The sequence below is a fragment of the Puma concolor genome, chromosome D4 (genome assembly GCF_028749965.1).
Source record: "Puma concolor isolate L17-30 chromosome D4, mPumCon1.1.hap2, whole genome shotgun sequence".
Classification (NCBI taxonomy): domain Eukaryota; kingdom Metazoa; phylum Chordata; class Mammalia; order Carnivora; family Felidae; genus Puma; species Puma concolor.
This window is the reverse complement of record NC_141679.1, coordinates 76,629,556-76,653,312: the sequence shown is the minus strand read 5'-3', so window position 1 is coordinate 76,653,312 and position 23,757 is coordinate 76,629,556. Positions and strand designations below refer to the sequence as shown.

General features: G+C 48.2%; 1 protein-coding gene across 1 annotated transcript in view; it reads right to left on the bottom strand.

Annotated features, from left to right (window-relative positions):
- PAPPA (pappalysin 1) overlaps positions 1-23,757 on the bottom strand; it is a 244,271-nt gene that overhangs the window by 198,132 nt on the left and 22,382 nt on the right. Inside the window, exon 2 of the mRNA XM_086683839.1 lies at positions 11,861-12,923. Within this exon, the coding sequence (XP_086539965.1) occupies positions 11,861-12,923 (1,063 nt within the window). The remainder of the gene's footprint in view (positions 1-11,860; positions 12,924-23,757) is intronic.

Below are 23,757 nucleotides of genomic sequence, written 5' to 3'. Positions count from 1 at the left end.
CAGAGAGAGAGAGGGAGAGAGAATCCCAAGCAGGCTCCATGACACCAGTGCAGAGCCCAAAGAGGGGCTTGATCTCAAGAACCATGAGATCATGACCTGAGCCAAAATCAAGAGTCGGTCGCTCGACCGACTGAGCGACCCAGGTGTGCCGAAAAATGAATACCTTTCCACCAGGATCTACTCAGCTCCTTTTTTTTTTTTTCCTCTCACTAGCCTTTTTATAAAATGGCTTTTAGAGACTGCTGGGGCAGAAGACAACGAGTCAGGACGCCTGGATCCTGGCAAGCTCAGCTACACTCCCTTGGCTAGCATGACTCATTCTTCAGGACTCAGCCTAGAAGGGTCTCTGACCCCTGATGAGTCAAGTATCCATCCTCTGAGCACCCCCAGACCTCGGACTCCTCTTTAAAGCATTTATCCAACTAGCTACATACCTACCTGCAGGAAATTCCATGAGGGAAGAATCACACCTATCTTGTGAAATTATCATTGCTATACCTCCAGCACCTAGCACTGTGCCTTGCACATCACAGGCACACACACATGCATGTGCGCGTGCGCGTGAGCACACACACACACACACACACACACACACACACACACACACACACACATTGTTAAAGGAACAGTTACTTCACTGAGATCTTTCCTTGGGGTTCTGAATTTCTGCTTTGATAGTCCCATATTCTCAGAGTTTACTTATTTTCGGAAAGCCAATAAGCATGAAGAATATACCCTGAAAAGTAAGGAGAAATAACAATTGATGTGTGATGGTGTGTTCAAAAGTACCACGTCAAACTACTGGTTTCACAACACAAGTGTGCAGTTCTAGGGCCCACACGCTAGCTCTTCCTGCAACCTCCCTTTCTTCTTGGAGGATCAAAACCACAACTGATAAATAATAGAACTGACCACATTAAGCAGAATACACACAGCTCCCCAGAAGCCCTGTGGTCTGTCTTCCACTTGACGCACAATTAAATAAAGCAAAATCACCTCTTTTTCATAAGTTGGGGCAGCCACCATGTTCTGGATACAGGTGATAGTTCAGTAGACTATGTAGTTTGGCTCTAATGTGGAGTCTCGTAAGCCATATAACTTATGTGACGACTGACTGAACGATATGATGTTTGGGAAGGCTAGAGCAAGAATTACAATATCATCACTGACACGTGTCAATATGGCAACTTCTAGATTTTAGTTTGAACTGCAGCCCCATACAAATCTCCTAATAGCAAATAGCAGAATCATCTAAAGACACAACTACACAGTCATTACAGTAGATGTAGATCTCTCTGGATGGCTTGAACAAGTCTAGTAGCATCCCCAAATGTGGGTCTCTCAAAGGGTCAGAGGGTCATGTGAAAATCAAAAATTTTAAGTATGTGAAATAATGAAGACCATGACATTGTATGTCAGGCTATCAAAAGTAGAATTAAATTCAAATGGATTTTTGGAAAGAGGATGCCACATTCAGGGCCTAAGGGAAAATAAAATGGCAGACATGCAGACTGCCCTAGGTAGGGTGCCACCATCAGGCTGTCACAGGGATCTGGATAATGGGAGTCACGTTCTTTTAACTTGTCAAAGAGGAAAACTTCCTTCATTGCTATGCTGAACACGTTGGACTCAATTGGTCAGAGGGGCCAGTAAATACTTTGAAGGCAGGGACTGTCCCCAGTGTCAACTCATGGCCTTGCTCATACCTTCCTGATACCAAGCTCCTGAATTATAGTACAGCTCCAGTCCCCACAGGCCTCGGAATTGGATTACAACGTCTGATTTGAAAATGTATGAAAGGAAAAGATCTTAGAAAAATCCTACCCAAATCCTCCCATTTTACAGAAGAAAAATGTAAAATAAAAGAAGTGACTTACTCTATGCTGGCAAAGAAGTTACTGGAAATATCTCGTCACTTCCTTCCTCCCGTTTTGCCAACCCACAGGGCAAACTGTGTTTTTCTACCATGAACCCTTGTGGGAAAGACCTCTCTCTCTCTCGTGTCTCTCTTCCACACTCTGTAAGATCCTGAGATAGTCCATACTTGTGTGACATCCTAGACACTCACTGTTGTCTCCCGTGGCCACAAAAATAGTTTGGGAGTCAGGATTCAGGCTCAAGGCTAAGAGGTGTGCTGTCTGTCTGAACTCAAAAAGGGCTAGAATCACCTACACCAGACACCTGAAATGGAGACAATATTCTCCTTACCCTCTGCCCTTCACCACCAGATCACCAAAACAACTTAGCACATGGAAAAGAGAAAGAAAGAAAGAAAGAAAGAAAGAAAGAAAGAAAGAAAGAAAGAGAGAGAGAAAGACAGACACAGAGGAAAGGACACAAGAAAACATGCCTCTAAAAACAAAACAAAACATAACAAAACAAAACAAAACAAAACAAAACAAAACAAAACAGGAAAACGGGAGCCTGTTGGACTTGGGTAAACAAACTGTGAGCAAAAGGCACGGCTGTACACACACTAGTTTTGTGTTTCCAGAAAGCAAGAGTGGGGGTGTGGAAGTCCTCTTTCGGGAAGGTGGAAAATCGGCCAGCTGTGAGCTTGCAGGTACAAGCCGAGCTGTGGTCAATTAAGGAAATGCGTTTCACTAAAGCAAAATGTCCTGGTGTCTGTCCATTCCACCCTCTCTCACACCCCCACCACTTTGTTTCCCCCCGTGGAAGGACGTCTGGCCAAGCAGAGGCTGTCATGAGTGGTCAGTGTCACCAGTGGATGGACACCCAGGGTGGAAAAACCCCAGCTGCCTCCCACTGGGGCCCTCAAGAGGTTATCAAGTGCTGCTGTCTGTCCAGGGAGCTGGAAATGGAAATACACATCTAGGAAAAGGGGTGACACAGAAGCATCTCCAACTTTCACCTGTAAACTTGACAGAGGTCCTGCTGTGGTAAGAGCAGGGGGCCAGCCGACACCTAGTGCTGTGTCTTATGTGGCTCGGTGAGGTCCTGAGCACCTTAGGGGAGCCCTCTTGACTTCCAGCTCCTTCTCTAGCATGTGCGAGAACCACAGAGTGAGTCCCATCCTGGAATCCCAGATGTGCCTCTGCTTTATGCTGGAGATGCCTAAACTTACTGCGGTGTGCTGCCTGGGACAAGGAATACGTTATCATTTAATATGTGCAGGGTTTTTGGAGTAAAGAAAATCTATTAAATATGGAACCTACAGGAGCCAAAGTAAAAGGGCCTTTGGTAGAAGAGTGGGATTAGTTTGTGTTGGACCCCCACTCCAGCCCAAAGGAAAGACTCAGGATCCAGAGGGGGCTGGGAATTAGGGAATATGTGTGTAGGAAGGTCAGAAGATTCTCCAGAGATGGAAAATCCCCCAAACAACCACCACTGTTATTTTGAGTGCTCAGTAAGTGGCGGGTGCTGTTGTAAGGGTTGACCCCTATATCATGTCACTGAATCCTCTGAACCACTCAATGCCATAGACTGTGGTACTTTCATCACCGACTTTACAGAGGAGGTATCTGAGGCTTTGATAAAAGCTAGAGACTTGTTCAAGGTCACAGAGATGTTAAGTGGCTTGATTTCAAGTATGCTCAGTCTCCAAAACTCATATTCTTATTTATTTGCGAGGCTATACTGACCCCACACAGCTACTCACTGGTCCCTGTTTTGAGCCCCTTCTTCTTCTTTTTAAAAATTTTTTAATGTTTATTTATTTTGAGAGAGAGATGGAACATGGGGAGGGGAAGAGACAGAGGGAGAGAGAAAGAATTCCAAGCAGGCTCTGCTCTGTCAGCAAAGAGCCTAACATGGGGCTCAAACACACTAACCATGAGATCATGCCCTGAGCCAAAATCAAGAGTCAGATTCTTAACCAACTGAGCCACCCAGGTGCCCCCTGAGTTCCTTCTTAACATCCTGTGGAGGGGTCACAAGCAGTTCTCTTCACTCCATTTGCCCCTCTCTCCTGCTCTCAAAGAACAAATTCACCTGTGCACAGAGTCACAGATGGGACGTGAGTAAAGGCAGACTTTGCTTAGATGAAAAGCATGAAGAGAACTTGGACCAAAGCTGAGAGAATGGGACCATATGTGTCCACGTGGCCTGAATGTGTGTGCATGTTCCTGCATCTACACCCAAGCAGGCATGTGTGCTGGAGATGGTCAAAAACTCTTGGAACCTCAATCAAAGGGGTACATCACCCATTGTAACCAATCCCAACAATGCCTGGGGTCATTCCATGTGGAAACATATCCTCTAACATGGTGAGACATTTGGGTTGTTTCAAAAATAAATTAGTGTGCAAGCTCAAGAAGTTTGGTATGTTACATGGTCTTTATTTAAAAATACCAATTCTGTGGCCAGTACTAAAAAAAAAAAAAATTAGTATTTTAAGAATGAAAGTAATCTGTGTAAATGCCCTCAATGTGCGTCCGGCAGTTTCATCCAGGCCTTTTTTTTATGAGCCTGTGGAAAGTCAGTCTCCATCAAACAATGCGAAGAGGAGTCTGTGTGTGCACGTGAGAAGGGAGAGAATTTTTTGCACCTACTGTGTGCCACACAATCTACCAGGCATTTCATACAGATGACTCCATGTAAGTTTCTTGATGTCCTGTTGGAGTGCTGTTCTCACCCAATTTTCACAGATGAGAAACCAGCAACTCTTATTGAGAAACGAGCCAAGGTCAGACAGTTAATGAAGAGTGGAACCAGGATACAAACCCTGGTCAGTCTCCAACACATATCACTTTTCCACCATACCAGGCCTGACTCCTGTTATTGCTTTAATGAATATTAGTCACATTAAATAAACGCTGATATTCTGATTATAAAATTCCAAGCAATTTCTCTTACACGATTACTGGAAAAGAAAGAACAAAGTTACTGAACAAATAACAAAGCCCTCTTTCATCTGCGTGCTGGTTAACTCTTCCCAGAACTCTTGCTTGGATATTATTTTATGTGACCCTCAAGGCAATCACATGATCCAGGCGGTCAGATATTATTATCATTCCCTTTCCATAGATGTGGAAACAGAGGCTCAAGGAGATTATGAGACTTGCCCAAGATTGCATAGCTAAGACACTGCTGGGCCAGGGCTAGAATCTATTTCCCTGGAATGCTATTTTCATTCTACATTAGTCTGATTCTTAGAGCTCTAGGGCCGGAAGAACAAATCATGACATTGAACTGCATGAAATTCCAAGTAGAGTCACCTCTTCCTTAAACCTTCCCATCACCTTCCCACCTCAATCTCTTTGTTCTTTTCTGTCATTACAAAGTCTGTTAATTCTGGAGGTCTGTTTGTAGACCTCCTCTACCAGAAAACCTTTTCTAACTTCTCCAAACCACAGGGATCCTGCCTTTTCTCAGAGTTCATGCAAGCCTTATCGTCTGTGTGGTTCGCTGGTAAATTAATCATCCACCTTCTTGCCATCTCTTGAATGACTGTAACAAAATGTCATAAAACCACAGAATATAAGCACCTTCAGGACACAGATTACACATTGGATCTCTAGGGCATTACTGCAGTGCCCTCGATATTAAAGCATCTTAGCAAAATACGGATGACGGGTATGAACATGACCATGCTAAAGAGAACTTTTCCAAGTTTTGAATCCCCAGCTTCTAAGATACCATAGTAATGTAGGAGGATGGAAATGCCCTGGGATAAAGAGATGAGACCCTGGATCTTGCTCTCAGGTTGGCCTCACTTTCACTGGGAGGCCTGGGTCAGTGCTGGCCCCACTTGGGAGCTTGGCCTCCTCATCTATAGCAAGAGAAGGCTGAACCTTACCACTGCTCCTTTTAGCTCAGAGAATCTCTGATTCCATGCAACTTTTCCAGATTTGGGGAGAACCTGGGAGAAGGAAGTGTATGTTCCATGAGATCATCCCAGAAAAGAGGTAAGAGACCCCAACATATGAGGGCAAATCATTTAATGGTCTCTGACAAGGGGTGGGGGAAGACAGTGAGAACTATAGTGCCAGCAGAGGGGTTGAAGAGCCTGCCTCAAGGCTTACTACAGTCCATTCCAAAGATTTCTAGCAATGTCAGCTCATATCCAAAAAAAATAACATGGCCCCAGGGGAATGCCCTTGTTCCATTAAAAATAACAATAAGGGGGAGGCAACAAAAATGTTTCCCTATGAGCCAACAGTGTGCAAGGGAAGTCTTTTTCTATTTGTCCTATTGCATATGAATCGATATTCACAGACAAAGGTCAAGTTCACCTAACTGTGCTATATAGCTTGCAGTTTACAGGGTCCAAATAGAAACTCAGCAGGCTTGTGGCAATATACCCTCCCCGTGGGGTGCATGCAGCCCAAAGTGTCAATTGCCCCTGGGGTTCCTGATACTAGGGGTTTCCCTTAGTATCCAGGTTTTCCAGTTTAGCTATAAGAAGGCATGTGAAGTGCATTCTAACTTGTTAGAAGACATCTCTAATGGCTGCAGATGAAGTTCTGCCTCCCTGGCTCGTCTCCACTACTGTAGAGAATGGCCAAGTTCAATGGAATGTCTTTTTCTAAATGGTTGGTCTAATAGAAAAATTTTTACTGCTCACACAGACTGCTCTTCCTGGCTGACACTGGGGATCCTTCGTTCACACCCATGATTACAATGGCATGCTTTCTTGTCTGTCTTTTCCACTAGATGGTGAGGTCCAAAGGCAGGGACTGGGCTGGCACAGAGGGAGCATTCAACAAATATTTACTGGGAGAGGAAAAGAAGAAAAAAAATGAGGGAGGGAAGGAAGGGAAAGGAAGGGAAGGGGAGGGGAGGGGAGGGGAGGGGAGGGGAGGGGAGGGGAGGGGAGGGGAGGGGAGGGGAGGGGAGGGAAGGGAAGGGAAGGGAAGGGAAGGGAAGGGAAGGGAAGGGAAGGGAAGGGGGAGAGGGGTAGAGAGGAGAGGGAAAGGGTAGGGAGGGGAGGGGAGAGGAGTGGGGGGGAGGGGAGGGGAGGGGATGAAGAAAGGGAGAGAGGCAGGAAGGAAGGATTTAGCCTGATATTAGAGTTTGTCATGAGATAAAGCAGACCCTATTCTGCTTATGGTCTGGGTCCCAGTTATACAGATGACTCCTTATTCTCCAAGCCCTTCCTCCCATCCTGTCCTCTTGCTTGTCTTGTCCCCTCTGCATGGGCTTTCTCTGTGTTCTGGGAATGCTGTTTGCTCCTCCACATCCACTGCCCATCCCTCTCCTCCCTGCTCTGTGCCCTTGGAGGTTGGCTTCTTTGGGGTGCCTCTATGGGTTCCTTTGCTCTGTGACTTCTAGTTTCAGTCCCTAGTGGGAAGCACTAGCAGAAGACTAGAAGGCAGAAGAGAATGTCAATGGAGAAGTTACTCTCCTGGCTCCCTTCTGGCCTGGGAGCCACAGTAGGCTGGCTACCCCTCTTTATGGAGAGTCACTGCGGCTGCCCAGGAGTCTTCCACACACATCCCCTCTCTTGAATGTTCCAAAACTACTCTCTCTTCTTGCCCCTCCAGGCCAAGGATAGAAATGGCTCCCTGCTCTGTTGCTGACCCTGGCCTTGGAGATTGTCCTAAACCCTGCCTACCCTGTTATAAATAGCCTCTCCTTCAAATTACCCCCTCCTTCAACTTTCCTTAATTGTTCTGTCTGAATGTGTCACCTGTTTCCTGCCAGGACCTGACCTGCGCAGGCTGCATCTCTACCTCTGAACATGCTGCCCGGCCCCAGATGCCCCCCAAATCATGCCTCCACTAGCCACCCCTGCCTTGTTTCCCTAGTCAGAGCAGATCTCTGCCTCGCAGAACTCCTGTCCCACTGTGTGTTGTTGTCATGAATCAGAATTTCTTATGTTTGAATATGACCCCCCCAGCAAAGTGGAAGCCCCTCAATGGGGAGGAACGTGCCCCACTCACCGAAGCATCCCCAGTGAACAGCAGAGAGCCTGACAGAGGTGCACATACCCGATAAATGTCTACAACCACGTGGTTCCGTAACACGATTTGGAGAAAGATATCAGCAAAAAGTCGGGCTGTGCCATACTCCACCTCAAGACCAACAAGGCTACTTTCTACAGCACTACCATAATCCTCACTGTGTGTGCCTCAGGTGACAGGGCACTCCCCTGGGAGAACCATTCTGAGGGGGGAGGACATCATCTGTTACTCAGCTCCAAGCTTCCTCCCACTCTGGTCCTGGCCAGGGCTTAGAAACCATACAGAGCAATTCTGCTCCCTTTCCCACAGGACAGGCCTCTGGGGACATGAGGTGCATGCCACATGGCCCTATAGTCATGGCCCTGTGAGAATTTTCTCATCCAGGCCAACCATCTTCAAACGGTTATGATATTACCATTTGAAGTTATATCCTGGCCACTCACTGTCCAGTCCCTCTCTCCGTGCACATCTTCAATTGACTGCTTTTATTATGGCCTCTTAATAAAGAACACTAGCTGCCAATGTAGCTCTAATAGTTCTACAGGGGCCCACGGAACCCCAAGGCCATTATCTAATTCTCTTCTAAACTCACTCATTCAAGCACTTCGTAATCCCAAGCTCTTTGGGTGATATTTGAGAAGAGAGCGAGGGTACAATGTGAGGGGGCAGGTACCTGTGGCTGCGAAGATGTCAAGGCCACGCTGGGTGGCTGTGCCATGGCAGATGACCAGGAGTCAGAAATCTAGAGCAACCTTAACCCTAGCTTGACCACTAATGGATAGGGTGAGCTCTGACTCGGTTTCCCTCCATGGGAGGATAAGGGATGTGGACCAATGATCTGTGAGGATGTTTCTAGGTCTGACATTGGGCACAATTCTGGTAACTTGTGCAGCCCTCTGCTAGGATTAGTTGCTCCCCCACAGCACGTGAATCCCTGAGAACATGGACTAACGGGTCCAAGGACTATGACGTAAGGGCATCTAAATGTGTTAAAAGAAACGGTACTCTTTCCTAGAGTACACTGACCTGCCCAGCTGCATTACTGGGGGAAAAAAAAAAATCTTATTTTACTCAAGGGAATTGTTACATTAAATTGTCAGAATGGTGGATTTTAATCAGTGCTACTCAAAGTAGGTACTGCTTACCAGTCTACGGTGCACTGGGAACAGAAATGGAGAGTGCACATTTAGAAACTTTTCAAGAATTCTGACAATGACATTCCTGTGGTTTCATTTTACACTGATTCATTTTTTTCCTGCACATATCAAAGGGATCAGCTTGCAACATATAGGAGAAGAAAGTTGGTCCTTTACCATAGATTGATAAGTATTAAATAGTTTTATTGCATTTACTCATTAAGAAAGAAAAAGAGAGAGGAGAGAGAGAGAGAATGAAGTTCAGCTCTTTATTAGAAATCACCTAGATAATATTAAATGTTCACTGCTTATATTGCAGGCATCCTTCCTTCCTTCCCTGCCTTGTATTGCACTGCCTTCCTTCCTTCCCTCCTTCCTTTCCTCCTGCCTGCCTTCCTTCCTTTCCTCATTCTTTCTTCCTCCCTCCTTCCCTCCCTCCCTTTTTTTTAAAGTCACAAAGCAAATATCTCTCTGCAAACCTCCACAGGTTTCTCTCTGCACACAGGAGAGCTGATACAGCCAGAATGCTGTGTACCCCCGCCTCGGCCCGTCAGAAGAGGACACATTGCCTGGTGGGCCCCACCCAGGGCACATGACCTTCCCAGCCAGCAAACAAACGGGCCGTGGCGTGAGTGGTCAGAGTTGGCACACGGCTGCTCACAGACATTCTGGGCAGGCAGTCCCGTGACTTAGAAAAGAGGAGGCCGTTGGAGGCTGCCAGCTCTGTCTGCTGATTGTGAAGTATCTGGGACCTGGGGCCCCGCGGCCCCTCCGTACCAGGACAGCTCACCCGCCACAAAGGCCAGCTGCCCTTGGTCCTGACCCAATCAACTCAGCAGTTTTTTCCCAAGGCTTTAGTGAAGCTACCCTGTCTGTCACCTCTGCCCTTCAACTCTGCCTCTTACTGTTCCTTAGGCTTAAAAATACCCTCCTTCAGTGGGAGCGTTAGAGTCATTAGATCTGGATTGGAATCTAAGCTCTCCATTTATTTGCTGAGTAACCTTGGCTAAACCCCTATGTCATTCTGAATCCTGGGTTTCCTTCAGCAAAACAGGGCTAAGAGTACCCACCTTCCTGGCACCTGCTGAAGAAACAGGGTTTGAATGAATGAAAGACAGAAAGACAGAAAGAAACAAAGAAACAGAGAAAGAAAAATTGGGTGAATAACTTCCAGCTACTTGTGGCCCTTCACCCTCCTCCATGCCCACTCTGCCTGGGCATCCAGCTCAGTAGGGCACACACTGCCTTAATCTCAGAGACTTGCATTTGTGCCTTAGCTGAATGACTCTCCTGACCCATGACCTTGGCCGAGTCATTTGACCCATTAACATCCTCTCTCTCCCGATCAGTCAAATGCAAATACTAACCCCTGTCTTGCCTTCTTTGTCAAATTCTGTCAAAGCTCAAATGAGAGCAGAGATGAGAACACATTGTGACCAGGAAGGAACCGGCCACACATCAAGGCTTCTTCCCACCTGGGCCGCTCATGTCTGTGGACCGAGGTGAGAGTCGAGGGCCTGCCTGGTGCCAGCAGGCTGAGCTGACGTGCTTTCTGGCCTGCTGCCAGGCACGACATTCTCCTGCCAGTATCGTCATTCCTTTGCACGTAGGTATTTTGTCTGTGCACGGGAGGCCCTCGCTCTTTTGAGAGAGACCTAAAGAGAAGAGTCAGCAGAAAGCCTGCAGAGGTCGGCAAATGTGCTCGAGCTCTCAACAAGTCCAGGGTCCTGTGTGCTGGACAGAATGGAAAAGTTCAGCGTGGATCTGGGCAATCAGGAAAGTGGAGGGTGACAGTCTCTCTGGCTTGGAATTAGTTCCTCCGGGTCCCCTACTGAATACAGATCACCCATGGGTTCCCCTTTGGGCTTTTCTTTGGGGTTGCTGGCCAGGGGTGCTAGTGCAAGTGGACGCTGAATGAGGCCTCAGACGCGAGCTTCCTGTTCCCACCCTCTTCTCAGCAAGAGATGAAGTCCTTCTGCCCCGTGCCCTCCTTTCTCCCCCAACCCAACCTCGGTTGTCCAAACTGTACCTAAGCTCTCCCAGAGATATTCAAGCTGAAAGTCAGGTTTTTTTTTCCTCTTTGATCTCGCTTGGCACTCCCTAAGCACAGCACGCACCATCTTCCGTTACACAAGTCATGACAAATACGCTTACCGAGAGCTAATGGGAGAGACACCGTGAGAGCCCCCTCTCAACCCTCAAAGCAGCCGGACAAAGCAGGTGCTGTTCTTATTCCCACTTCACAGAGGAAGACGTAGCGTCTAAGGGGCCACAAAGTGAGGAAACAGTATCACCAAGACCTGAACCCGGGCCGTCCAACCAAGCTGATCCCCGCTGCCAGCTCGGTGTGACAGGATGAATGTTCTGCTGGGAAGGGTGTTCCATACTGGTCTGTCCAGCACGGTAGCTACCAGCCCACGAAGCTGCTGAGTACTTGAAAGGTGGCTAACGGGACTCAGGACAGATTTTAACTTTATTTAGTCTCGGCTAATTTCCCCGTCAACAGTCGCGTGTGGCTGGCGACCGCACGTGGCTAACGCGCTGCACCCCACGGTGCCACGTACATGATGGCAGCTACTGGTACTCGGCCCCACATCACCCAGTTTAGACTCTGTGCCCTTTGAGAAGACCGGGTTGAGCCTTCCTTCTTAGCCCGTGGTGGGGGCTCAGCGAATACCGTCGTGACGGGCCATCCTTGCGTAGCACTCCCATGAGAACTGAGTGAGGGGCTGGCCTCGGTCATGAAACCGCTGTGTGAACTGGAAAATTCCACACCCCCTAGGGGCCTCAGGTGCCTCGCCTACACAATAGGGGACGAGTCAGGTGGCAGCCGGGCATCGCCTGCCCCGCAGGCCTTACCTGTGCGGAGAGTCGGGGTCGAAGCAAGTCTTGGTGACGTCGGTGATCTCGGGGTCACAACACTCTCCGCCGTCAAAGTTGAACCGTTCATAGTTGCAGTCCATGTCACACACCCTGTTGTGCTGCTTCTTCACGAAGGCGGGGTGGCGTAGGTGGCGGCAGTCCCCGCCGTCGTGGCCGGTCAGCGTGTGGTTGCACTCGGGGTCGCAGTTCTCATCCCCGATCTTGCTGATGTCACAGTTGGCCAGCACGAGGCGGTGGCGCAGGGAAGAGTTGCTCACCTCCAGCACCTCCAGCTCCCAGGAGATGTTGTAATGCTTGAAGGCCTCGGCCAGCTGCCGGTGCTGGAAGTCAATCTGCTGGCGGCTCACCGTGGGGTTCTCGCGGCTGTCGTCGTAGAGGTTGACCACGCGGTAGCGCACCACCTTGGGCCGGCGGAATCGCGGGAGCTGGTTGTAGCTGGCGATGACCTCTGTGTGGTCACACAACGTCTGCCCGCACAACGGAGGCTCCAGACTCGTGTCCAGCAGGAAGCCGTGGGCACCGCTGTGTTCCACTTGGGGGATGCTGCCATCCTTCATGGGGGACCAGGCGCGCTTCACATTGTCCCAGTTCTCCTGGAGGAGGAGCTGAGGTAGAGGCGTGTGGAGGCCACGGGTTTCCATATCCGACAGTATCTCCCGCTGAGTCCTGGCCACCTTCCACAGACTGAAGCGCTCGATATAGCCCCGATAGTTGTGATTCAGAGCGCTGCCTCCCAGCATGAGCACTTTACACTTCTGGGTCAACGGGCTGAATATGCCGCCCACCTGCTCCCCGGAGGTTGCCACCTGGGCGCCATTCACGTAGAGCTTCATCAGCCGCCCGTCGTAGGTGGCAGCTAGGTGTACCCACTGGCCTGGGAGGTAGCTGCGGTACGCATGGATGGTGGTCCCCTGCCGGGCCCGGTCTGTCTTCAGGGAGAAAAAGTAGCGTGGGTCTCTGTTGCCTTGGTCACTGACGGTGTGAATTCCCACGACCCATCCTCGGTCACGCGAGGTATATGAACATTTGTCATATAGCCCTATGTGGCCCGAAGAGAGAAAGATGAATAAATAAAGGATGGAAGGGGGTGGTGGTGAGTTATTTCTCCCTGATAAAACTTATATCAGGATGTCCTAGACCAGCGGTTTTCAAACTGTGCCCTGCGAGAGCCAGCAGCTACTAATGGAGGCTCTGGGACCACCCTTCGGGCACACTGAGGGCCGGAGGGACGGAGAGGACAGGTGAGCTGGCTTTGGGGGTTGCTCACCACAACCTGTAGCCCAAACAGTTTCACTTGTATTGGTTTTGAGTATGGAACTTACAAGAAAGGTTTCTGTTGTAGAATGGGGAGTTGAGCTAAACAAAATACCAACAATCATAATAATGGAAATCTGAACACCTTTGATTTTGCAAGACTGTTGTATGGGTAAGGGAACTTTGTGATTAAGATGGAATTTTCAGTGTGGGATGATACAGGAGGCGAGAGGAGGGTCAGCGGTGGTGATAATGCACAGAAGTTGCTCATTTAGAAGGATGGCCCCTACTACGGTCTCCGTAACTTTGAGTGCACGTTAACGATTAGCAGTCATCAAAAGGCCAGCGGTGGTGAGCCATCAGGAAAGTTGGCACAGAGAATCAAGGGTCAAGGGCTGCAAAGCTAACGCTTTTAGCTCCTAATAGGAATCCTGGTTAGCCCTGAAATTCATCCCCAAAGGCAGGCATGCTTAATATCTGAGCAAGAAAGCTTTAAAAAACATTTTTTTTTTAAAGTTTATTTGTCTATTTTGACCAGGAGAGAGAGCAAATGGGAGGTGCAGAGCGAGAGGGAGGGACAGAATCCCAACCAGTCTCTGCACCGTCAGCACAGACCCTGATGCAGGGCTCAAACTCATGAACCTCGAGATCAGGACCTGAGCCGAAACCCAGAGTCGGACGCCTAACCAACTGAGCCACCCAGGTGCTCCTGAGCTAGAAAGGTTTTTAAAGATCACAATTCCAACTTCTTCACTCGACAGGTGAGGGACTTCAGACCCAGAAAATGAAAGACATTTGTCAGGTTACAGAGTCACTGACAAATTTCCTGAGACCCATTTCAGCTTGCTTTTCTCTGACACTAATGCTAATATTTATAAAAGAATGAAATGAAAAGCACTCTCTTAACATAAAAAGATGTTGGGGACTCCTTCATTAAGTAAAATCTTCCAAGCCTCTACAGCAGGTCAAGCATTGTACTAAGGTCTACACGTGTGCGAATTCATTTCATCCACGTAACAGTTTTAAAGTAGTGATGTTAACAGAGGCAGATATGGAAATGGATGGGTTTAAGGTCAACTGACTGGTAAGAGGATCCCAGACCCTGGGATTCACTACCCTGTGCGCTAACTCTACAGGCACCTCTCTCTCCCCCATCAATGCCACCAGGGATCTGGGACACACCAACCTCCTGAGGGTACCACAAGCTGGGTGTTTGGGAAAGTCCCAAGGCTGACGCCTGTAGCTTTACTCTGGGAACCCCAGGAAGTCACTTAGCCGATTCTCTCTGGATCAAAAAGTATCTTTATACTCACCAACCCCTATTCCCCAGCCCTTCTGGAATATACCCAGTGTCCTTGGCACAGACAGGCTGTTGGATGAGGAAGAGGACTTTCTAATTAAGAATGCATTTGAAGTGTGGGATGATGTACGAGGCCAGGTGGGAGGAGAAAGAGAGGGAGACGAGAATGAATAAAAGATGCCCATTTAGAAGGACGGTCCCTACTTTGAGCTGGTGAGTTTCTGCGGTCACCATAACTTTGAGGGTGCATCTGCCATCAGCATGCATCAAACGATCATGGAGAGCTTCCAGTAAAATCAACAGAGGAGGCCCACACAGTCTTTACTCCTTTGTGAGCACTGGGGCCTCAGAACTCATGTCGATCTGTTAGCAGCTGATGTGGATGGCAGTTTGGGCCTGGCATCTAAGTCTGCCTACACCCCTCCACCTACTCCTGTCCAACAGTCCTTCAGGCAATGGCTGGGGGTCTCCTCACAAAGTCAACCTGCTCTCATTGGCTGGGCAACCTTGGGTGAAGCATTGAATAATACCTCCTCTGGGTCTTGGTTCTCTACCTGGTAAAGGAGGGGACTGAATGGAGTCCCCCTCACACACCTGGCCCAAGTCTGCTCTTCTGTGTTTCCAGGTTTCTGAATGGCTAAAACAGAAACCACCTCCTCCTAGAAGCTCTCTGTGATAGCCCTGTAAGGAATGCCCATTCTCTCCTCTGAACTCATTTTGCTTTTAGGCAACTAGACACTTGTCCTCTGGTTCTGGAGTCCCCCTAGACTGGATGCTTCTGGAGAGTGAGGACTCTGGCTGGACCATCTGTATATCGTGCCTAGCACCCTGCACCATGCCTTGCCTACAGCAGGCACTCAGTAAGTGTCTCATGATGGAGCACAAGAAGGATTCCTGAAAGACTGGGAGAAGGAAAAAGGACAAGCAGAATCAAAGGCACTGATTTATGTCTCCATGGCTAATGGACAGGGAGAATCAGAAGAAAGTGTGTGTTCTTAGTACCATAGAAAACCCAGGATCTTTGGATTCAGAGTAAGTAATTCTGATGAAAGCAATTCCTAGCCATACATCTGGGGAAAATCACTTCCCTTCTACAGATCGTAATCCTCTTGCCGATATCCCTCTTTAAGCATGCTGTCCTACTTAACAGACACGGTGGAGGCCCCGTCCTTGGCACACGGTAGCTGTCCCAGTGTGAGTTCAGCTTGAAGACGCTGGAGGGTCTAGGACCGATGTCAATGATGACATGTGGGAAACGACTAGAAATAAAATACAGAAGGGCCAAAGAGAGAAGGCACCCTGAAGGCATCTTGGCTGATGTATCAAGAGCTGATAGAATGAAGCCTCGAAAACGTCCAAGTCCTCCTCAAACCCACTGACAAACCCGACTTAGAAATCAGACATCTCATCTCCTGAACTGCTGTCAGGCTGCTGAATGTGAAAATCTGCACTGACCTCTCCAAAACTGAAGCTCTGACTCCAGATTTGGAGTGAGTTACCCAATCTATGGGTTGCCGCTTGCTACAGGGATCAGTGAGAGCCACGTTCCCCGGAGCCACCACTCTGGTGTCCCTGGTCCCACCACTGAGCTCACCTTCTCTTGCTCCCCTGGCTAAACCCTCCCCCTTCAACAGAAAATTCTTCTAATGAGAAAATTAACATCTGAAACAGGATCCCTTTTCCCTCTCTCTTTCTCTCTTTCTCTCTTTCTCTCTGCAGGTTTTTTATTATGCCAGGGGCTCTCAGTCCCTGGTTTTCCTGTTGCCTTTGGAAGGCAGCTAGCTGGGTTAGCAAGGTAAAATGTTTACACATCTGTAGGGTGCCCTCCGTTCAGAACCTTCTTGGGGCTTGGGACTCAGGCTCAAGCCACCTCTGTGTGCAGTTGAGAGAGAAGAGAGAAGCAGCGAGAAAGGCCAGACTCTGGGACATGGAGCGGGGAGACTAAGAGGAGGCTTGGCCCCAGGAGGCTGAGAGGAAAGGCAAAGAGAGGCTTTTCAGTGGAACCCAGAGGAAACACATTGAGGGAACTGAGAACCTTGAAGCAGTGGCTTCAGAAGTTCAGAAGGAAATATTTACCTGGAGTATAAGTGGCAAAAGGAAATCACCGAACTTCAACAAGGTGGGGGGTGGGGGGAGTAAAATAGTGATGGGGACTTATTTCTGTATGAAAAGAATTTAATCAACAGTAGCCACATTTCAGGGGGCTGGAAGGGAGACACCGCTGTCTCACCAGCCCAGAACCAGGGATCTGGAACCAGAGATCCGGGCTCAGCTTGCCAGATGACAAGTCACACCATCCCCCCCTCTTATGCTGCCGGGCCTCATTTCCCTTCTCTGAAAAAGGAGAAGTTTGGATTAAATGATCCCCACCTACAATTTAAGAGCTCTTTTGTTCACTGCTAGAATGGTTCCTTGTAAGCAGAAGGAGCTCAAAAATAGGTGTTGATCTGAATCTGATGCCTCGTGTCAATCCCAGTCCTTGCATACTTAGGTTCCCTGTCCTCTGTGTATCTCCACAGAGGGACACAGAACAGTGTTCTACGAAGGACACGCGAGCACCTTCCCCACCTTCACCTTGTCCCTCCCCACAGCTGTCCAGGAAGATAGAGACATAGTGAAGGAAACGGGGAGAGGCGTTTCTGAAGTGGCCCCATCTGTGTGCTGCTGGAAGTTGATCCCAGGGGACACATCCCCATGTGACAAGATGAAGGCTACGGGGCAATCCTGCACACAATCTACATCTAATTAGCATAAGCCTGCCTCAAGGCTATAAACGCATAGAAGCAGACACTGAAAGCGTGTAGAGCCCATGAGGTGTCTAGGGCACTCTTACAGATGTGGAGAAGTCCAGCCCCAGACCTGGGAGAGGCTTGCCCTGAGCCTCATAGTAATCACCGGTCCCTCAAACCCTGGTCAGCTGGCCTCTCTAATGTGCTCTTATCTTCCTGCAGCTAGGCTTGCTTTGAAATGGGCTTCTAACCCCCCACCCCCACCCCCAGAAGTTTCCTGCCTACTTATTTTTACTGTCTCTTTTTCTTCTCATGTACCCACTGAGCCTCACCCTGGAGACAAAGAGCATATGTAAAAGAGGCTAGACCAAAGGCAGAAGTCTTCCAAAATCTTGGCCAGGGCTGTACCAGGAGTCCTCTGTACCTGGGGGTCACCCCCTCAGGATCACTTTAATGGCACTGTCCCAGGGCAGCTCTGTCTGACCATTCCATTCCACTCCAGGAACAGACAAATCTTCCTCCCATATATCCATCACATTCCTTCCTGTCTGAAAACTCACCACTTCTGTAATTACTCATCCAGTGTCTGTGTTTCCCATCTGTGGGTCTGTTTGGTTCATTTCAAAGTGCCCAACATTCTGTACAGACCCTGGTGTCTTACAGGTGCTCCGTAGAGTTTGTCATCGCAAACTAAAAACAAAGGAACAGGAGGGACATTTCCCTATTGCCGTGTTCTTTACAAGAGCATAGGACCCTTCCTTTATTTAGAAGTTGCTATGTCCCGTGTGTTCTAGATTAATTCTCTCACTTAACCTTCACAATGAGACTCTCAGCATGGCCCACTTGCCAGAGGAAGCTGAGGCTCAGGCTCAGGGAGGGAAGAGGCTCTCCCAAAGCCTGAAATCCAGGCCTATAGAATTCCCAGGCCCAGGTGCTTAATCACGTCACTGCACTGAGCCCAGTGGGCTGTTTGAAGGCACGGACCCCTCCGAAAAGATCTAAGTCCCACAGCACCAACATAAGCAAGTTGACTTGAACTGCAGGCCAAGAGGCTGCTTTCCAGTCATTCTTCTGCCTAAACAACTGACTGAGGACCAATGGTTCTTTACTACTACGCATCATCTGTTCTCCTTGGCTCACCACACTTCATGGGAACCCAAGATGTGCCTGGGCCTTGTTCAGATGTCCAGAATGCCTTCCAGACCTTGTCTTCAGCACCTGGATTTCTACCGCAGGCTTCCCTACCTGTTGGTTTCTGACCCAGGTCTCCTCCAGCCTCCAGGATCTATACAAAAATGTGTTGTTGTTTTTTTTCAAGGTTGTAGTCATATCCTCAGCTGCCTCCCACCTTCCTTTCTGTTAGTTATTGGCTGAATCATGTACCCCCAAAATTCATATGTTGGCATCCTAATTCCCAGTACCTCACAATGTGATCTTATTCGGAGGTTGGGTGTCTACAGAGGTGATCAAGCTAAAATAGGATCCTGAGGGTGGGCCCTGATCCAGTATGACTGGGGTCCTTGTAGGAAGAGAAAGCTGGGACACAGACACACACACAGAGGGAAGACCATGAGAAGACACAGGGAAACAATGGCCACCTGTAAGCCAAGGAGAGAGGACTCGAAAGAAACCAATGCTGTAGACACTTTGTGCTCAGACACCAAGCCTCCAGAACTGTGAGAAGATAAATTTCTGGTGCTTAAGCCACCCGGTCCATGAAACTTCGTTATGAGAGCCCCGGCAGACCAGAACGTCATCATTCTACAAGTTTCCGAAGCTCTCCCGCTAAAATTTCTCTACAATCTATCCCATCTCCCACTGCCTCGTGCCCACTGCAGAATCCTCCTCTGGTTAGGATACATTGCCTCAATGTAATCCGTTCCCAGGGCGATCAGAGCAAGGTGTATCAGGAGGAAACAAAGACTGGAGGTATGGTCACGGCGCACAGGGAACGTGCCTCTCGGGGAAGGGGTGCTTCCATGTTTCGGCTCGAGTGTACGTAATTGAAGGTCACTGTGCGTGTTGAGCACGTGGGGAGTTGCTTCTGTGCCAAAGTGTCTTATGCTTACAGCCACCTTGTATAACAAGTGCTGTTTACCGCTGAGAAACCTGAGACTCAGAGAGGTGAAGTCACCTGCCTAAGGTCACGCAGCACTAAGTGGTAGGAGGAGCTGGAATTAAAGACTCCTAATTGCAAGTTCAGCTCCCCCCACAGATGATTGAGACCTCAGCTATGCCTCCATGCTGTGCTGTCGTTATGGGGTTTTCCCCCCCCCCCAGGATGTTTTCCAGGCATGATTTAAGTCAACACAAAATTAGCTCAGATAACGCTGGACTTTCTCACCGTCTACAGAGGACAATTAGCAAAGGATGACAATTATATCAAGTTTATATTATTTGTTTTTCTCTCAGGGGCACCTGGGTGGCTCAGTCAGTTAAGCATCTGACTTCCGCTCAAGTCATGATCTCACAGTTTGTGGGTTTGAGCCCCACGTCGGGCTCTGTGCTGACAGCTCAGAGCCTGGAGCCCGCTTCTAATTCTGCGTCTCCCTCTCTCTCTGCCCCTCCCCTGCTCAGGCTCTGTCTCTCTTTGTCTCTCTAAAATGAATAAATGTTAAAAAAAAAATTTCTTAATTTGTTTTTCTCTCATTGGTAGAGTGGACATGGAAGGAGAAGGACACTCTACCTGGGTCATTTTGGCTGGTGACAGAGCAGCATTTTCAAATAATGAGAAGGATGAGGAACTTTTGCTGAAAGCCTCTAGGTAGCAGGCCTTCTGCTAGGCAAAAAGATCCCACTCGCTGCTTGTCATGATCCCGTGTAGTGGGCTTTCCTGACAGTCCTTTAACAGACAAGGACACTGAAGTAGAGAGAAGCAATGTGATCTCCCCTCAAGGATCCCAGCGAAAGAGTGGTGGAGTCACAACTAGACCAACTCTAAAGCCAGATGCTTTCCTTCAGTGGGAATAACTCCTGGCCCACAGTCAAGGTTCTTGTGGTCAAGGTCTGCCATTGCTCTGCTGTGGGTCACTGGGAAAGCAGTACCCCCTCTCTAGGCATCCTCACACCCTGCCCTAGGAGGTAGGAGGGTCACATCAGATGGCCACAGAGGCCCCTTCTGTCTCAGACTCCCTGTGACTCTGAGATCCCAGGTCCATCAGACATCCCTGCCTTGGTTCCCACTGTGGGAGATGTATAGTCTCAGAGGAAGAAGTCGAGGGAAAGAAGGCAATTTCAGGACCATTCTCTACCAGAGGAACAGAAGCAGAGGTGAGAGGATGTGGGTATGAAAGGGGGAATTTGGGTCAAAAATCTGGGTTTTTTTCAGGAGGCTAAAAAAGTTAAAAGCTAAAGGTTGGAGCCGGTCCCTTTTTGTTTTGTTTTGTTTTGTTTTCCCTTCCATGATTTAATGGCTGGTATTAAAGCCACAGAGGAATGCTTGAGAGAGCAATCCTATGGAAAGCTTTTATCTGTCCAGAGGAGAGTGATTAAAACAGACAGATTTGGGTTAAGTATACCCATGGTCCCTGCCCCTGGTTCAGTCGGGGGGGAAGACCACCAAAATGACCCCGGAGGACTCAGCAGCACCAGGCATTCAGAGGAGAGCTGGGACGTCACCGAGGTGGGGACCTGAGGGAGTGCTCCTCAGCATCGCATTCCTCAGGGCTCCCCTTGACTCAGAGGATTGATCGTAGGCTCAGCGGAAGGAGGAGGCTTGAAATAAACCACACCTGGCTGGAGGCTTATCCCAAACTACACTGAGTTCTAGACATCCAGGTCTCCTGGTGTAAGAGAGGCAAAGGTACCAAGAGGAGCCCTCTGAAGGAAATCACAGGGTCAGGACTAGCTCAGATGCCCCGATGTATCGGCCACGCAAGGGAACACGTGGGGCCAGATCTCCCTTTGCAAGACGGCATGGGACAGCGGGAAGAGTGCCCACGGTAGTATCTGTGTCTGCTCCCCACCTGCATTTGTTTTTCCTGCTGCGAACCATTACCTGAGAGCCCTCTCACTCCATGAGTCTGCTTACCTTATTTACTTGCTGTCTGACCTTGGTGGAGTTCAGTTCTCTGAGCCCCAGCTTGCCCATGTATACTCCAGGGATTAAAAAGTCTTATCCTGTATACTTCACAGACCTCTTTTGAGAAAGAAAGGAGACAAATGTATGCATATTTCCTTGTAAACGATTTAAGGCAATCGAGATGTAAGGCAAGGTTCACAAGAGTATACTTGAGGGTTCCTGAAACCCGTAAGTTTTATTAATATGCAGACTCCAGGGTATGCTTGGGATGGCAAAGTGCTCTTGAGGGCTAACGGTGCACCTGTGTCTCCCTCTGGTTCTTGACTCTCTAGTCTGCCTCCTTTGCTCATATGTAAGCAGGCTGTGTGGACATGGAAAGGTCAGGACTTTACGGAGCAATAAATATACATTTAACGCGGGCCCTACCATTCGATAACTATGTGACTTGGGAAAGTCAGGGTACGTCTTTTAGTGTCAGTCTTCTCATGTGTAAAATGGGGTGATACTATCTACCCCTGGCAGTTGTAGGGGGAAGTAATGAGATCATGAACATACCAGAACTTGGCACACGGGCACTGGCATGGTACATGGCTTATGTACTATGTGTACTATGTATGTGTGTACTATGAAGTCTTATCTGTCGGAATCCCAGCTGTGCCACTTGTTAGCTATGTAGCCTTGGGCAAAATCCCTTCACCTACCTGATAGTTTTCTCAACTGTAAACTGATAAGAACAGTATTTAACGCACAGTGCCATTTTGAGGATTTAGTGAGAGAATGCAAACACTCATTTGCATAGCACATAACACAGGCTACACTTTTTATTGAAAGGAATAAATGTCTGTTCCTTTTCCTCAGAACTGTGACCAGTTTTTCTCCCTTCCTCTGTGCTGTTAAACGTTATCCCTTCCGACACTATTCTCCGAAATAGAAAGGCATGCTCCTTGCTCTCTATTTCACACATTGTCCATGAAATTGGAGCAGACAAACTTTCAGAAAAAGAAAGTGGCGGAGGAAAGGAAGAAAATGACAGAGAAGATAAAAGAGGCGGAGGAGAAGGAGGAGAAGGGAGAGAGGGGGATTCATGCATTTTCAGTCTGCTTGCCTTTAGAAGTTGCCCTACCCAAACCAGACCCCGACAGACTAAGTGGTCCTGATGCTGGAGCCGCCCTGGAGAAGAGAGCGCACTCTGGGTCATTTTGATGAAGATCTACAAGCTTTTCCCGCTCACTCACCAAACCTCAGAGACTATGATGCCACATTCCAGACAATTCTCAAGGACCATTCCATCCTGCCCTCCACATTCTTCAAGCTCTTAGCTTTCATCATTCATGGAATCGTGCATAGTCAGGGCTGGAGGCTCCTTCAAAGTTAATTATATCATCCATTTCACACCTAACTTCCTGCTTGAATCACCCGTGCAGCATCCTGACAAGTGACTGTACACAATTCAGAATTAGAGAACCCTGTGCCGTGTGAAGAAGGCTTCTGCCCCTTTGGGCATTTCTCGGTGTTCTCCTTCAGTGAACCCAAATCGCCTCCCTTTTTTTTTTTTTTTTTTTTGCCATCCAGTGGATCAGATGGCCAGGACCTGATCTCCAGGGATCTGTGCCCTCTATCCCAGGACAGCCGGGAAGATGTCTGAGTCTCTTGATTGTGTTATCCCTGGCTCTTTTATTCCCCAAGTTAACATCCCCAAGCCCTGCGTAATGTATCTACTCACCCAATCACCAATTCATCCAGCACATCTTCACGAGACATCTACTGTATCAGGTCCTACCTGGACATTCGGGGTGGAGAGCATGACCAGACACAGCCTGTACCCTCTCACAAGAGACCAGCTCTTCCCTAGTGCTAGTGCCTCTGTTGATGCCATGTGGATATACCAGGAATTACTAATATGCAGTTAGCAATACCTATTACTATCATACCTGCCTCCTTACGTTATCCCTCAGATCACTACTCTGATTTGTTCTAATGCCACTCAGAGCCACGCAAACCTACTGAGAAATAAAGAGAGCCACCATTTATGACGTGCCATGTACCAGGATAAGAATGTTATGGGCATCATCTCGTTGAATTATTACAACTAGTCTATAAGGTCTCTTGGTCCCATTTTATGCATGAGGAAACCGAGACTCAGTTTCCTTGACTTAGCAAAGGTCTGTTGACTTGTAATAACATAAACAAGATTAGAAACCAGCTCCCTGACTCCAAAGTCAAGTGGTTAACCAATGTCTCATCCTTTCTGTGAATAAATATAAGCAACAATTATTTTAAAATTAGTTGAATATTTATTTCTTCATATGTTTTTTAGCGCTTCCTTATATTGATTATACACTCTGTTGGTTATAACGCTACAGGAAGCATTCTTAAATTTTCCTGAAGTTTTAAAGTGTACAAAAAGAGTCTTAATTATTTCATTTGCTTTTCCCAGAACTCTATAAGGGGAGAAAAATAGAAACGTATGATTCTGTTTGTGCAAATGGGGCAAGTGAGCCTCCGAGAGGGTAAGAGACTACGTTTGTTCACCACTCTGCATCTAGAGCCTTCTATAGAATACCTAGAA